Consider the following 16,897-nt stretch of genomic DNA (forward strand, 5'->3'; position numbering starts at 1 on the left):
TTGAAACCAGCACGTTTATTAATAATGCATTGAAGTTGTCCTGACCGCTGACTCCAACAAGTGTTTTCACGGCATCTTCATGCACCACTCGCTTTCATTAAAAAGTCACCTTCAAGTACTGTGACTTTTTAATTATTATTAATTTGGCACTCCAAAACACACGAGACTGGACGGGAAGCTTTGCAGTCACACGATTCAGTGAGCGATATTTATGGAAGGAACGTTTTGAAGTGAAGATTTGGAAGCATTTTCAAAAATGTTTTTGACTTATCTGGACTCCAAATTAACAAAAGAATGCTGTTTAGGGCTCAGATGCTAATCTGCATTTCAAAATTCATCATCTGAAACCTCGCTTTCTCCTGTCTTTACCTGCCAAGAATCCCATTCAGAAGGCCTGTGTTTGCTCTGAAGAAGCTGCTGACAGCACCAGAACCTAAACCAGAGCATTTCCCTGCGTCCTCCAAACTGTTTTAGGTGACAATGATGTCATTAACTGTCCCAGGGACAAACCAGAACCCCAAACCCAGCCTTGAGCAGGTAAATGCAGTGAGAACTCAGGCTGAGTGTAGACCTTTCCTGATCATGTTTTCTTCACTGTGATCCCCACGGAATAAGCTGTGACCCACGTTTATCACAGTGTATATCTGATAAACAGAAGGCAGCCAGGCCCTGTGACTGCTACGAAACTGCTACATGGATGAGCCAATCTGCTGCCTGGGATCTAACATTACATTAATTTCTCAATTTTAGAACTTGAAAGCCATGTTCTCTGAGTGCGTTTTTCAGTGCATTTGTTCACATGAGCCACGTCCCCATTCACTGACAACTCCTGTGTGTGTCCCAGCTGGCTTAGCCCCTGCTAAAAACTGCAAAACTGCACAACTCCCGGGGCAAGAATAAAAATAAAGTGATTTATTTGCACACTGCCTTCTCCTTTAGTGCAGAGGTGTGCTGGATGAGCTGTATTTGTGTTCACATCCCTGCTTACCCATCTGGCAAATCGTTGTCGAACAACCGACTGCAATCCACGACTTGTCCCCCAGTGCCTATCCGGTCCCTGGACTGGAGACTCACTGTTAAGAGAATAAAAGAATTATTAAAATGATGGCATCTGAATGCCAAATGACACAGTCACATTTGAAAGAGGATTGGTAGGACTTGGGAGGACTAAGCTGAGCCACGCTCTGGACGGTTTCTTCCTTCTCACACATCAAAGATGGTCAGACAAACAGAGGAGAGAATTCCATGTACGAGAACACACGTCTCCCTTCAAAAAATAAAGTTAGAAAATTAAAAATGAAAGACTATCAGTGGAAGTTAGGGCAGAAAAAGAAGTGAAATGTGAAGCTGTCATTAAGTTTTCTCCATAAGAGGTGGACTCTGACACTTTTGAGTGGTGGCAGGAGGGGCTTCAGGGCCAACAGGAGAACTGCTAAAATAAGGAATTCTCTCTGGTTTTGACTCCTTCTTACGTGTTTTGTGTGCCACGTCCACGCAAACACAGAACCCAGGCAAAATTTAACTGCTGGAAGCACTGCATGTCTGCTTTATTATTTCTAACACCAGCGGTAAGAAGTCAAATGCAACCCACACAAAGCACCCTGAAAAGCCCTGACTGCCCTCAGCAAAACTGCTTCACTTGGGTTTCGATTTAATTTTTATTTTTTTTTAACATGATTCATTGTAATGGATATTTATGCCTGAAGCTTTTGTACTGCAATTATGAAAACAAAGATTTATTTTTTAATTTTTTTTTTTTTAAGGCTGCCTTTGTTCCCAATATCACAATTTGCAAGTGTCCAATCTGATAATTTATGACACTGGTGTTCCTGCGGGGTTGGGGTGTGTTTTTCTGATGTTTTGTTATGCCTTTAACAATAAAACAATTGCTTACAAAGCTCAAGACGTGCTGTGGCCCACATTTCTTGAGGTGGCACTAACTCTGGACAACTGTCTTCAAGTCCTACTTACAAATGCAGTGAAATGACCTTAACCTGGATGAAACCAAACTTTGGGCAGGATCACAAAGCTTCAAAAACTGGAGATGTATTTATTCTGCAAGAACCCCACATATTACAGGTTCAGATAGCTGCATGTAGGCAAGCACTTGATTTGCAAGGTTATCATCTGCTGAAGGTATCAATTACATTTCAGTATTGTTTTCAAATCTTGCACAGTCTCTTAATTTAAGACAGTTTATCCTTTGAAGAACTGAGAGTATTATTTACAACTCATTCTACTTTCTTACTTATTTTTAACCTGGATTTCTCCCCCATCTAACCACTGCAGTGGAATTATCTAGTTTTACTCAGGCTCATTCACCCATTCCACAAAACTGCATTCATGAAGAAAGATTAAAATATAAGAAGATTAATAACGACAACTTAAATAAAACAAGACAGGAGTCCCTGGAATCTTCCCAAGGATGCATTAAATTAAAACAGAGCCATGACTGAGCAAAGCTGACCTTCCTGATGAGAACAGCAGGAAGCAGAACACACACCTTGGCTCTGGGTCTCTGCTGTAACCCCACAAGGTGCTTTTTTCTGGGTTCAGTGCCTGATCCAGCAGCTCCTGCTGCTCAGGGATCCCCACAGAGCCAGTGCTGCTCTGGCCACACCACCTTCTGTGGGCACAGCAGGTTAAGCCAACCTGTCAGTCCAGTCCATGCCCACAGTGCTGATTAGTTCTGTCACCAGTCCTCTCTCCCCAGTCCTCTCTCCCCAGTCCTCTCTCAAGTCTCTTGGCCATTTCTCACTGCAACAGCTTTGCCCCAGGCTTCCCATCTGCCATCCCAGCAGCCTTGAGCCCTTTCAGCTTTGGGGTGGGGTTTCTGGGTTGGTTTTTTCCTTTCCTGTGCAGAATGCCAGCATTTCCCAGCGCTGATGGCCAGGCTGTGTGTTCCATACTCTGGAGGGCAGCACGGGAGCACAGTCCCTGCTCCCAGCACAGCCTGGGCCAGCTCTCCTGTCAGCTGGGCTCAGCCCCCTTTCAAAAGCAACCCCCCCAAACAGAACCTCCCCCATCCACCCCCGATGCTCAGGGGACCAGAACACTGGAGCAAACCCAAAAAGCAAACCAAACCCACAACATAACACACCCTACAGGAGAGGCTGGTTTATCCTTCACCCTTCTGTGCAAGCTCACGTGGAAAATTAACACTCCAGAACAGCCTGAAGTGTCAGCAGTGCACTGACAATCCCACACTTCTACCAGCATTTCACTCTCCTGTGCCACCACACTCTTATCTTAATGCTGTGCATGAAAATTGACTTTGCCCCACGTCCAAATATTCTCATTAACACTCTGCTTTATAAAAATAAAGACCTTCCTTACCCTGACCAACTTTTGACTTCAGTGGCCCATTAAAAACACTTCACAAGGAACTGAGAATGCACCAGAACGTTTATGAAGTTTTTTGTGGATATTTGTTTTCCAATTTGCCACCTTCTTTCCAATTTTTAAGTTATGATTCACACAATGACAAAGCCCGGCTACTGAGGTTGGTGACAGACTTGTTAATAAGCCGTGAAAACACGAGATGAATTGACCAAGTCACCCCAGACAGCAATTCCCTCCTGTCACAGCAAGATGCTTCACCGTTTTCCAAGCAGCTCAGCTTTGCTGGAGCTCTCAGTGGCCAAGGATTTTTGCAGTCAGTTTTCCACGGGGAGTTCAGGCTCAAACTGTCCCCATTCTTTACAGTGAAATTAAAAACTTGAAATAGTTTTTTTTATTATCTATGGTCTTATTTGCCCCAACACTTCTTATAATATTTTTGGTTTGGTGTTTTGTTTTGTTGGTTGTTTGTGGGTTTTTTTTGGTGTGGTTTGAGCATTTTGGTTTGGATTTTGTGCCTTTTTTTTTTTTTTTTTAAATTCTCTTCATCCATACTTCCAAATGGCTCTGGCAGTAGACACTGAAGAATTCAACACAGAAAAATGACCTCTATTAAAAGATAAAAACCTTTACTTACCTACTATCTGTCCTCTGACAGTATCGTTGTCATTTGGCCCAAGCTTGCACAGATCCAACCTCTGATCTACAAAAGGGGGACACAAAGTGTAAATCACGAGCTACCAAAGCATAAAACCCATCAAAAACCCCATTAACTGTCACAGTCTGTACATGCAAGTTTGGTGGGAGAGAGAAGAAACGAGTCCTCAGCTTACTTACAACCAGTATCTTTGAGGCGGTTGATGGCGTTTGAGAGAAGCCTCACACAGCCCAGAAAACCAGCTCCCTGCTTTTTATGGATTTTCTTGTGATTCCACACACTGATTGTTATTGAATCCGACTTCCCAATGTACCTGAAAAACGGGGACAAACAGCCCTGTGAATGGCATTCACTGGATATTTGGGCAATGCTCCAGAAATCACCTTGGGGGCTTGGGGAGGGGGGGAAATTATCAACCACTCCATTCCAAATGTCACACAGGGCAAGAGAGAGCGAGTCATCTGCAGGTTAAGATGTACACCCCATACTCTGATGGAAGCATGTCTCATGAAGGAGCTCCCTGGAATACAGACTGAAAGCCTGGCTCTGGCAGGAGGCGTTCAGGTCACCCAAAGTCCGGGAAATCCGGATAAAACAGCGACACAGCAGGTTGAGGGCTGGCCCTGCCACAGCTCTCCAAGCAGCCACAAACATGCTCAGCCTCATGCCCCTGCTCAGCCCGGCCACAGGGGGTGATGGAATGCTGCTGGCAGCGGGGTCTGGGAGCAGGGGGAGCAGGGACAGCAGCCCAAACACCGGCACAGCAGCTCAGCATCCCCCTGCAGCTGCTCCTCCAACCCCCAGGAAAGCATCGCCCTCGCTCAGAGCCCTTCCCGGTACCCACACCCCCACCGGGGCCACATCTGCAGCCACCTGCAGAGTGCTGGGGGGCTGATTTACCAGGAGTAATGCATGCTGGTGACATGCATCACCCACCAGGAGCACGCCAAAAGGTTTTAGCTGAGATGTGCCACGTTTCCCCCTCGCCCCTGCTCATGTGGGGCTGACTCCTCGCAGCATTCCCACGGCAAAACCTGGCCCTGCATCCCACCGGCCTGGGAAAAACCTGGACACTGCAGGCTGGTTTATTTGTGCTTTTTTGTTGTTGTTGTTTGAAGCTTTTGTTCTTCAGAGGCAATTACGCCGTGAGTTTTTTGTTTTCAAAACTTCCAGAGGACAATTTCAAAACACTCCAGATAAATCAGCAATTGCCAATACCGAATTATTAGAGTTGTTTCAAGTTGAGGGAAATGAATTTGTAACTATGGCTTAGATCCCAAGAACTGCTTGTAGTTCTCCCTTCCCAGACCACAAATTCTGGCCTTACTTTAGTTCCAAGTGCTTATTTTTGTTTGTTTGTTTTCGGATGAAAAGCGATCAAACTCACTCAACCCATGTCTAAATACACCTCCCCATTGACTGTGGCTTTATTGGCTTGAAAGCATCTTAACATTTCCAGAAAGACAGAAATGATACTGTCAAGGTTGGCAAACCAAATCATTGAGCTAACTGTCGTGGCTTTAAAATTCCAGCTGTGACCAGGTTAACGCTTCTCCCATTTTCCCTTTTCCAACTCCATTTTTTCCCCCCACCTGCAGAGACGAACTGACCCAAGGAGACAGAAAAGCCTGAAGGTTTCAAACAACCCCTGCACGTTTAAACAACCACAATAACAAAAAAAAAAAAAAACAAACAAGCAAAACACAAACTTCATATTAAAAAAAAAAAAACCAAGTTTTTTGAATAGTGAACTGATTGCACAATATAGGTCAGATTTTTGGCCTCACAACCTTGACAATGCCAATTTTGCGTAAAGAAACGAGATGAGGATGGGGATTCACGTGCACAGTCGCAGTCTACAATGTTTTATGTACTTAAAATAAAGTCTTATGAGAACAAATCAGGTGCACTTTAAAAAAAACAGAGACTTATCATGACCTGTCTCGAATTTTCCAGTTTTCCTTGTTGCTTTAAGAAAGTCAAAGGTAGAGGGTTAAACACAATTTCATAACAAGAGCACTTTGAATAACACGTAGAACAGCTGAATATACAACACAGTTCCCAAGAATTCCCCTTTCAGGGTGAGGTTCCCTGGGCTGGGATGCAGGGAATTGCCATCCACACCAAGCAGGTGAGGATTCCACATCCTGCTACAACCTGCTCTGATTTTTGCATCCCAAAACCTGGCTGGTTCACAGATTTAAAAGGAAATAAGCGACACAAGCTGTGTTTTCCAAATAAAAATGGCTTATATATATATATATATATAAAGGAAGAAGAGAAATAGTTAAGTAACTTCTAGTTGGCTTTATAGCAAAATAATCTACATTTCTGCATAATTTCAGGCATGAAAACCCCTGGTTGCATTTAGAGAGCGACGGTAGGACAAGCTGACATTTCCAATTCGTTTGGTGGGTAGAGTTACATTTGTTTTACATCATCTGGCAATAAAGTTCCAACATAAAAGCCTCAGCTAGGAATTTGATTTTTGATTAAAAAAGAATGTTCCAAAAAAATAAAAGTGCAACGAACCAAACCAGAAACAAAAAACACCCCCCAATTCTGTTGGATGACTCTCTCTTCCTCCTCATAATTAAAGTTTTTGGAGCTTATTTTCCTTTTTTTTCCCCTCTGCCCTATCAGCAATTTCTATTTCACAGCTTTAGTGCTTCAACAGAGATAACAGGATTAGTATTAATGAAGTGGAAACACAGAAATTTAATTTCCATTGGCATTTTGCTAAGTTCCCTATTTTCTGAATCTGTAAAATTAGGGCTCTGGGTAAGAAATTTCAATTTCCCTGCTCTTGGCACTCACATTTCTAAAAGGGAAATATCAAGCACATGTCATCCTGGAAACCTTTTAAAAAATGTTTCTCCAGAAAGAGAGAAAAATGCCCCATCAACAGGTACGAACTCGGAGCTGGAAGCCAGGATTTCCCTATTTCTAATCCATCCCAATTTTTCCTCTTCTCTTTTCCCTCCCCCTCATCTCTGGCAGCAGCTGGAGGGTGTTGGAGCTCTGGGATGGGCACAGGAGAACCTGTGGCTTAGGCAGGAGCAGAAGGCAAAGCTGCTGCACTTGGAGCTGTTTGGTGGCTCTTTGGGAGTCTAATCCAGGAGCTGTTGCCTCCTCTCCCTGAGAAAATCCAGGATCATTAGCAATAACCAGGCAAAGTTGGAAAACTGGAGGGGGAAAAAAGCAATTGTGCCAGGGCAGCACAACAGCCCGAGGGTGTGAAGGCACCAGAGAGCACCAGAACCTGCAGTGAGGGGATTTTGGGAAGAGGAGGAGATAGAAGTGAAAGTTGGGTGAGGTTACACCTGAGAGGTATCACAAAGGAGAGCAACAAGTCCATGCTGGAGCCTGGGGGTGAGGGTTTGAAGGGCACAGAGGAGAGATGGGAGCAGGACTTGGTTTTGGTGATCATGGCACAGACACCTTTTAGAGGTAAATACATGATGTGGTGAGCTGGGAAGGCTGTAGGAGAGATCACTGAACAGCAGGGGAAGGAAGAGAAAAAGGGCATTTGTTCAGGTTCTGACCTGCTGGTTTAGGTAGTTTAGCTCTGAATGCAAGAACCTGGTTATTCCAAAGCTTTGAGGAAAGGCCTGAACACAACAGGGAAAACACAAACAGGACTGAAAAAAGGGAAGGGGAATTCATCCAGGGCAAGCATGGCACTCTACTGACAATAAACTGCATCCAGACAGCCACTATTTGGCAATTTCTTCCTGGAAAGCCTCCCAGATTCTCCCCCTCCACACACACACCCCCCCAACAAGGCTGGAGAATCCCAGCAGCTCATCCAACCACTTCCTTTCACACCAAGATCTGAATTAAGAACCACGTCAGGCAAAAACCGACCCTTTTTTTTGCTCTTTACAACACTGCAGAAGTGTTTTTAAAAAAATTCTGATACAACAGAACGTTTATTCTGCTGAGTCAGGTTAGCAAGTCCCAAAATTCCACGGGAATTAGCAACTTGACTCAGACATTATTGCACAAACTCATCCCAACAGCTCCACCTGACCGTGCCACTTGCATCTGCCACCCCCTGACGGATGAGACTGTTAATTAGCAGCATGTTAACCTGCTGAAAATTCCAGGCTGGGGACACTTCAATCAGCCCAACACAGTGGCACAGACTGTGGTGTTCCCATGCAATGCTGTGTCGTGAGGGAAAACGTTAAAGACATTTAAAATCCCTGTTATTTTCAAGAATAACCAGAAAGATTTAAGTCCTGTAGTGCCACGAGGTGCTCTGCAGTAGGATGGTTACTTTTCCTTTGTTTCTCCTTAAAATAAAGGTTAATTATCTTGATATCTGGTGCAGATGAGAAGCTGAGCCCTTACACTGGGTATATCACACTAAAAGGTACGTTAAGACAGAAGCCAGGCAGTGAATTGTTGTACCAAAGAGATCTAAACTTTTACTGCTGATTTAATTGGAATAACAGGCAAGACTATAAAAAGGGTTAAATGATTATAAGGAAAATTTGGAAAGGAAAAAGATTATTTTCAAATTGCAAGGCCTGACATAACTTTTACTCTGGATTAGAAATGCTGGATATATTTCTGTCACCAGGGAATTCCACAGCCAGAGTCAAACAAAGTAGTTTTCCCTCCATGGCAAGCTAATTTATTTTGGAAATAATACACTAATTAAACAAAATCTGATTTTTAAGGGATGTTCTTCCCCAAATAAGAAAATAATAAAAAAACCACCACCCACAAAAAAATAAAAACGCTGGGACAGCTACAGGATCCAGATACAACCATGGCCTGCTCTATAAAACAACCTAAAAACACCTTCTGTTCAGCCTTCCTTAAAGATCATAACCAGAAAGGATTTTTTTCCTAAAGATTTGACTATTTTTTTTCCCATTACTCGGGTTGCATATCAGCATCCTCCCTCATTTCCCACGTCCTCTGCTCCTCAGTTTCTCCAGAAGGGAATCAAATCACTCACCCACTGAGCATCCCTTACAATCCACTTGATAAGTTTAATAACATTTAAAAAAAATCAAATTAACTTAGAATTTTTTGAAATATAAAGATCTATTCCTTCTCCACGAGCTTAAAACTTGTTTTATATCCATTTTTCTGATGAACACGAATTACAGTCTCACATGCAGAACCAAAACCTGGACTGGGTTTGGATAATAAAACTGCAATTCTATTATTTCACTAAACTGCCATGATATTTTATTAAGCAGTAATGAAAATGCTCTGTATCCTGCACATTATGAACAATGATTTAGTCTTGGATATTCAAATAAAGAGTAGAGCAAGACATGACTTTAATCCAGGCCTTCCACATTCTGCTGACACACCCACCCAGCTGCTTTTCCTCACCTGGAAAAGGAGGGGACAAGAAATTCTCTGTGCCCAAATAATTGATCTGCTGCAGGTTTGGTGATGGCCAAAGCTCCCAGAAATAATGCTCAAAGAGTTTTTAATAACACAGGATAGGGAATGGAGCCAGGGGAATAAAGTCAGAGATCAGAACAGGAGAATATAATGAATTAAATGAATTAAAACAGTTCCCCAAGAAAAAAAAAAGATAAAGAATAAAAGACTAAAAGACAGGGAAAATAAAGCATCCACAAACACCAAGAGACCTACATAAAAATAGCAGCTTTAATAACTGGTATTATACAGAATAGTCTGTGCTTTAGGAAGACAGAGGAAAACCATGACATGTATGTGCCATGCTGATCATACTGCTCAAAAGCACCCAAAGGTGCTCAAGTGATGGGAACAGCAACTCCTGGTGGGGAGAACATTTGGGACAGAAAAAGACAGAAGAGGAAAGTGATACACAGAGAAAGAGACACTGCAGCACCACAACAGACAAAACCAGCATCAGGAGAAGAGGGAAATATTGTCAATTATTTGCTTCGTTTTACACAAGTGTTAACATGAAAAGATTACAATAAAATAAGGCTGTGGTACATGTAAGGCAAGCTGCAGAAATCACCACCACGAAAACACAGGCAGGGCTCAGATTTTGAAATGAGAAAGTGCAATTTTGATACACGTATTTTTCACTCCGACTAATGAAAGCTGAGATCCTTCCCAGAGACACAGAACAGTGAGAACACCTGACAGCGTCTGGGTGCTTTGGAGGATTTCACTTCAAACCTTTGGTTATCACTGTTACCACCTACAGGTCATAATGCTGATTCCACTTGGGATCAAGTGTATTCTTCACAGTATCTGTAGAATGGCATTGGCCAGAGCCGTCCACCACAACCTTGGCAAAGGGATCGGGGAGTCCTGAGGGGAGGAGAAGAAATAAGAAATAAAAAAACAAACCTGGCAAATAAGAAATAAAAAAACAAACCTGGCAAATGGCTCAGGATGCTCTGAAGCCCTGCATCATTGCACAGGGAATTCACTTTTTAATCTCCTATTTCCAGTTGCCTTCTATTCGTAAATGAGCAGCGTATTTAGTGAATGGGAACGACACGACATGTTAAGCACAGGGAATGGTAAATTAGAAAATTATCTCACTGATATGGACCAAGAAGAAGTTGTCTGAGTCAAACACACTGGGGAAAAAAACCCCTGGACACCTTAAATCTTCCTAATTCAGGGCTGAGTAAACTCTCAGTATACAAAGAAGTCAGCCAAAGGCAGAGAAAACAGATTTACATTGTTCCTATGTTTAAGATTAATCACGACTGTGATTCTGGCTGATATTGGTATTACAGAAAATTGCCCCTAACGGGTTATTCTTGCTTTTGAGGTGCACTTGGTTTCCTGCTAAGCTTTCTGCTTCGTTGTCTGCCACCTTTGCACCTGTCCAGTGAACACCCAAAATCAGTGCTAAGATGGAGCTGGACTGCCCAGCTGGGCATGGAAAAGCAGCAGGAGCAGCCCAGAATCAGCACAACCAACTAATGGATTGTACCCAGGGATCCACTGAGCCCAAGGACGGTCCCACCACTGATGCCCCCAGGTCAGCTTGTCCTGTCCCTTTTCTCTCCTCATCCCAGTGACCCAGCTGGGGGAACTGAGGTGGGGAAACATCAATCCCATTTGCTGGGGAGCAGTTTAGTCCCAGTCCCACTTCCTCAGGTGACTCAGGTGGAGCTGGTCAGGACAAGTGCCAGGGAAGGCATGTGGGGAAGGGGAGGAGCAGGACCCTGGGATCTACCTTGGGATCTGTGTGTCAGCCCTCAAGAGCATCCCAGAGCTCAGATCTTGAGTTGCTTTGGCTTTATTTTCAAGGCATCATTAAACTGTTAAACACCCAATACAAGAATCCAGATCAAAGAGAAATATCACAAATCACAGGGTAATTCTGAATCATCCCCCTCTCCAAGTTCTTTCCAAAGCTCAGGTCTGATGTTTGGAATTCCTCCTGCTCCCAGGTGATCTGTGTGTGTGCAGACACAGACAATAACATTCCTTTCTGCCTCCTTCATCTGCTTCTTAGCACTTCTCTCAAAACATTATTAAAATTAATTAAAATATAATTTCAGAGTAGGTCGGTATTATGAGGTGATTATTAATAATTAAGAAGCGCATCTGTTTGCTTGACAAAAAGTTCTTACATGAAAAACATTTTAATAAATATATGACACTAATTGAAAAACATGTCATTTGCCTGAGTGGGTACATTTGTCTCCCACTCCCATAAAACCAGAGAGAGTGTGTCAGTGTTTTAATTATTATTATGAAAATCTGATGAGTGTCAAAATTAGAAGCCCTGAAATAAAACAGTGTGAAAACATCAAAGCCCTCAAACCCTCCTCACTGCAAATATCTTAATACAGTGATCATGTGCAAACAATGGGCTACAGCACCTGCCTAATATTTATCCCACCTATAAATAGATGTATAAATAAATGTATGATACAATATATATATAATAAATGTATAAAACTTCAGCAGCTACTTACGGAAAAAATCCTTTTTCACCAGGTTTTTTGCACACAGTACTGCAAGAGAAACAGAAAGACAACATTAAGTTCCTGGTTGAAAAGAAAAAGTTACTTCGCCTGTCCAGCACTCCAGAAAATCCTGATCAAAATAAAATGACTGTAAATGAAAACTGTGCTCCTTCATCATTTATCATTGTTCTACAGCCCAGCAAAAGCTTCCCTGGTCAGAAAAAGGCTCTTCTGTTATCCTGCACGATAATAAATAAAAGGTTTTACCTGAAAAATATCTGGGTGGAGCAGACTAACTTCTAAGGCCAGGGTTTTGATGGTTCCAAAGATATCTTTTATTTGTAATAGTTGGTAATTGTTTCAAGCTTTTTTTGTTGTTTGGTTTGTTTCAAAAGGGGAGGAACATTTAAATTTGTCAACGGAAAACACCAAGGGGAAAACAACCTCCCCCGAGAATACATTTAAATAAACAAATAAATAAATAAAAGGTCAAAGGGGACAACTTTCATATGAAGGTGCCAAGGTACACAATGAAGGCTTCTCCTCACTAAGTGCAACATGGTCAAGGCTTATCTACTATCACAGGTTTAATAAGCAGGAAATATTAAGATTCCCTCGTGAAACATTAAAATATTTACTGATAACACAAAGGGATTCTTGGGGATTGAGCAAAAGCACCAATTCCCACAGCCAGCATTTAAAAAAAAAATTAGAAACAGGGGAGGGGGGGGGAGATATTTGGTTGGAGCTGATTCTGCAGGAGGCTCCTCGATGTTCCCTTCCCTGGGATGGTTTTCCTATGAGGTCGCCAATATTTATCAGTGCCAGGAAATGCAAAGACAGAAAAGTGCATCCAATAATCCCACCCCACAGACATCACCTAAAACCAGAGTCAGCCCTGCTTTCTCCCCCAGGGTATCCCCACACTGATCCTGAAGGGCTCCTGGTTCCCTCATTCCTTTTGCAGGATGTGAGTGAAAGCAAGCAGAGCAGTCCACGAACACTCCAAGTGTCCAGCAATTTAAATTCCACTCTATTCACACCATGGAGAACAACTGAAATGTATTTGGAGAAACAGATAATAAGACAGACCTAGAAAACTGCTTTTGCAGATCCTTAAGGTTTTATATAAGAACATCCTCAGCCTGAGAATCACCTGCCCAAGAACTGCAAGAGGTTATTGCTCACCAGCCACCTTGCATGGAGTGGTGAAAATCTTCATGGAAAATACATGCTTGTATTAATGGCTTTTTTTTTTATTATTATCTAAAAAAAGATATAATTACTGTCACAATTCTAACTATTACAAGTAATGGGAAGTGTCAGGTGAAGTGAAGGCTTTAAATCCAACAGTTAAGTCAAAACTCATCTACAGCACAGTGAGCCATGCAGGGTGCTCCTGGGACTCTCTAATGGCCAAGACAAAAGAGGTTTGACTAATCTTGTGAGAGACAAATTGCAAGGTTAACTAATTACAATGCTCCTTTTCAGAACTACAGCCAGCCTGCCAGTGCAGTTTAAGCCGAGTCCCACTTTTATAAGATCAGGCACATGCACAGCACACAGAACTAATAACTGCTCCCCCAGCAATTAGCCAGCAGTGAACAAACTCATATTTTTGGCTCAAGGTTGCCCTCTCCAGTAACCACAGTTAAGGAAAAGTCAGATGTCAACCCACTCTGGCTTTGTCAGGTTAACAAAACAGGAGAGATGCTGAGGAGCCTTCCATTAACAACACCCCCCGTGCCAGGTATTTGAGGTGAGAAAGGCCAGGTCCCAGCTCAGTTTGTGAAATGAAACAATCTCCCTCCACACACAGAGCTCTAATCTAGCTCAGGCCTTTTTTCTGCACAACCCTTTTCCCACCGGTGGGGAGTTTCTGCTCCACTTCTCCAACAGTTTCAACACCGCATTTAAACCTATCCTGAATATTCTGATAACCAACTGATGAATAGCTCCTTGAGAATAAAAACGAAGGAAGTTTGGCTTCCTATGGATTTCTGTTTTATGGCTGACCGAGAGCCATAGCTGAGGCTTTTCCCAGCGGTCACACTGACCCCCTCCCACACTGACAGACCCTCCCGTGCTCCGGCACCTCGGCATCTCCCGCTGCAGCTTTTTCCTCTCCCTCCAGGTCACCGCCTGGGCCTCCTCTTTATCCAGGCAATGACTCTCATAAAACTCACGGGACTTCATTATCTCTGAGTCCTCCACCCCACGGTCCATTTGAGCTCCAGATTCAAAAACCAGAAAGAAACCACCAGGAGATTTATTCCCCCGGACAAAGCCAAGTTAAAACGCTGATGGTTCTGGACCCAACCCGCATCATCATCAGATCTGCCACCGCTGGGTCCTCCAGGGGCACGAGGGCACCAAAGGGGGTTATTTGCTATTTGTAAGTGCTGTTTCAAGGCACTTTGTCTAGAAATTATTTTAGAACCAGAAGTGAAGCTGTTTAAACTTGCACTGGAAGTAGAACACGAACCAGTGGCTCGGGAAAAAAAGAGGGGGGAGTGTTTTGTGGTAAATGCCTCATCAAATGACACTAATGGTTTCTAGCACACATCTGTAGATAAAGTATTTATTACACAGTATCAGTGAGTCAGTGGATAGTTATGTTTTGTGTTTATTACAGACTTCCTGGGTAGTCCACAGACAGGAGAACATTACTATTGCAATGTGAAGGAACAATAGATACGTGCCAAGACAAACAGCACATCGATTTTACATACCATACATACATTAAATAGCTTTTGATCGTGCTTTATGATCTCATTCTAACACACGCTGCTCAGGCCAGCTCGCAGAAAACTCGAAAAGAGCACAATATCATAAGCTACCCACTCTCCTTCTACGCCAGCTTTGCTACAAAACACTCAAAAATAGGAATTAAGTGAATCACGTTTGCCAGTTTCCTTTCTCTGATTTATTACTCCAGTGACTGACAAAGAATGGTTTACTGAAAAGTTATTTAACTACTGCAAGTAAGTGTAAAGTATTTAACGTCCCCAAATCAAAATTTACATGCAATTATAGAGGGGGGTGAATAACTAGTGAAATCCACATAAAAATGACAGGAACTATGAATGTTCAAAAGGTGAGTTTTATAGAAAAGAGAAATATTCCTCTCGTTTTCTGAACTCTTCTTGCTCTTTTTGAAGAACTCTTGTTACAACTGTTTTCCGCTTGGGAATAATTTTTACAGAAAAATCAAACTTTTAATGTCATCGAGCTGTTGTTGTGGAAGGCAGCCTATGTTATACATTACTACTATTTAATGTAAATATTAAAAAATATGTTTATTGCAGAGTATTATCAATAACATCATGTCTCTTGATTTATGACAAATGACAAGGTTTAATCGTGCTTGAGGCAGGAGCACCTCAGGGCTCCAGCTGCAGCCAGTCACAATAGAAAAGCACTGAGTTTAAAATTTCTGTGTTAAAAAATACCACTGCTTGAGCCACCTTCAGTAAATAATTCTTAAATGTGGATATTTGAGACCCGACCGGTGAAAGGTAAGGGGAAGGCGGGTAAGAAAATAAAAAGTAATCATAAATATCCATGGAATTGAGCACAGAAGGAACCACGTAATTAAGATATTTAAAATTACATGGCTTAGTAGGAAACCCCCCCATCCCATGTCAGTCATCCATAAGAACCAACCACTGTGTCAACAGCCAGCCCTGAGGTTCCAGGCAAGGGAAAAGTTAAGATGATGTTTATTAATCTTCTGGTTTTCCACGTGTCATCACCACAGAAGAACAAGCTCAGCCTTCCGAATCCAACCGACAGTTTGGACATCAGAATTCTTGGTTTTTTGGGGTTTTTTTTCTCCCTCCAAGGGTTTTTCTCCCAGCAGAAGTGCTCATTGCAGAACATGTCACCCGTGGCAGAGCGAGGAGAAGGACAGGCTGCCTGTCAATTCTGACCACAACAGCTCATTGGGGAAGACAAGTCCTTCTCCCCTCATAGAAAGAGCATCTTTTAAGGCAAGCCATCAGTGCTGGGTTTGTGATCAGATCCCCGTTGTTCGCATGTTGTGTGCAGTGCAACACAATCACTGCAATAGGTCCCAGCTGCAGAAACACAATGCTGGGCTGTTGCTGATGTGTGTTGGACTGATAATGAATGGTCGTCTATGCTTTAATCTGAATAAAGCTCCCAACTGCTCTGCCTTGCTCCTTGCCAAAAATTCCCCTTCCTCCTCCAGACTGTGGTTGCATTCCAATTACACTGCTGATTGGAATGAGCCTGCTCGGGGGAGGGAGAGGGAGGGAGGCAAATGAAGGCACACACACACCCCCCTCCTGCCTTCAGAGGGTGCCCCCGGGACCCACAAATCGCTGGGGTGTTGGGACCTACAGCTGACACAACCTACTTTTCCCCACATTGTGCAAAACTCTTTGCAAATTCACTCATTTCCCTCAGAAAAGCATTTGTGACAGGCCCAGGTTCCAGCAGGATGGCTCGATGTTTGAAAGGTTTCGAACGAATTCCTACTGGTTTCTTCCACTGCTGGCACGCTCCACAGAAACTTATATTTCTCTGTTGCACTCCCTCCTTGGACCTGCCTGAATTCCCACATGGGAAGATAAAAAACAGGAGGTCTTCAACTATTCATGGGACAAAGAGCTGGAAATAACACCACACGGATTTGCAAATCTGCAGCTGTTGAGGTAATAACTTCCTCAGTTAAGGTTTTGAAATAAAACTGTTTATTCCAACTATTCACATTAAGTTTTATTCTACAATTAATCTCTCTGAGGATTTTCTTTTTTATTTTTAAAAGGTTTCATTTCCTTTGAAAGGTGCTTTTTCTGCAGATGAGCAGAACAAGCGACAGGACACGACCTGATGGTTTTTCCTCTTGCCTCTGTTTAAATCTAATCTGGACCTCGTTTAAATCTAATGCAAATTTACAATCTGTACCAATTCTACTAACAGTATGTGTTAGAACAATTCAAAAGCACTGATGGATTTTTAAAGTGCTATT

The 16,897-nt window shown here is 42.7% G+C and overlaps 1 protein-coding gene across 2 annotated transcripts in view; it reads right to left on the bottom strand.

Moving 5' to 3' along the window:
- The window catches only part of SMURF2 (SMAD specific E3 ubiquitin protein ligase 2), a 50,366-nt gene that overhangs the window by 15,269 nt on the left and 18,200 nt on the right, over nucleotides 1–16,897 (bottom strand). The window contains exons 1-6 of one of the 2 annotated variants that reach the window (XM_027900341.1): nucleotides 16,330–16,546; nucleotides 11,911–11,955; nucleotides 10,171–10,279; nucleotides 4,177–4,310; nucleotides 3,977–4,042; nucleotides 989–1,073 (exon numbers count right to left, since the gene is read on the bottom strand). In XM_027900341.1, coding sequence (XP_027756142.1) covers nucleotides 989–1,073; nucleotides 3,977–4,042; nucleotides 4,177–4,310; nucleotides 10,171–10,279; nucleotides 11,911–11,955; nucleotides 16,330–16,489 — 599 coding nt within the window. In that variant the 5' untranslated portion in view covers nucleotides 16,490–16,546. Of the gene's footprint in view, nucleotides 1–988; nucleotides 1,074–3,976; nucleotides 4,043–4,176; nucleotides 4,311–10,170; nucleotides 10,280–11,910; nucleotides 11,956–16,329; nucleotides 16,547–16,897 lie in introns of those variants that run through there. The other variant, XM_027900340.1, reaches the window with a different exon arrangement.

The sequence above is a fragment of the Empidonax traillii genome, unplaced genomic scaffold (assembly GCF_003031625.1).
Source record: "Empidonax traillii isolate 1590-97213 ecotype Southwest subspecies unplaced genomic scaffold, ASM303162v1 scaffold718:size422569, whole genome shotgun sequence".
Classification (NCBI taxonomy): Eukaryota; Metazoa; Chordata; class Aves; order Passeriformes; family Tyrannidae; genus Empidonax; species Empidonax traillii.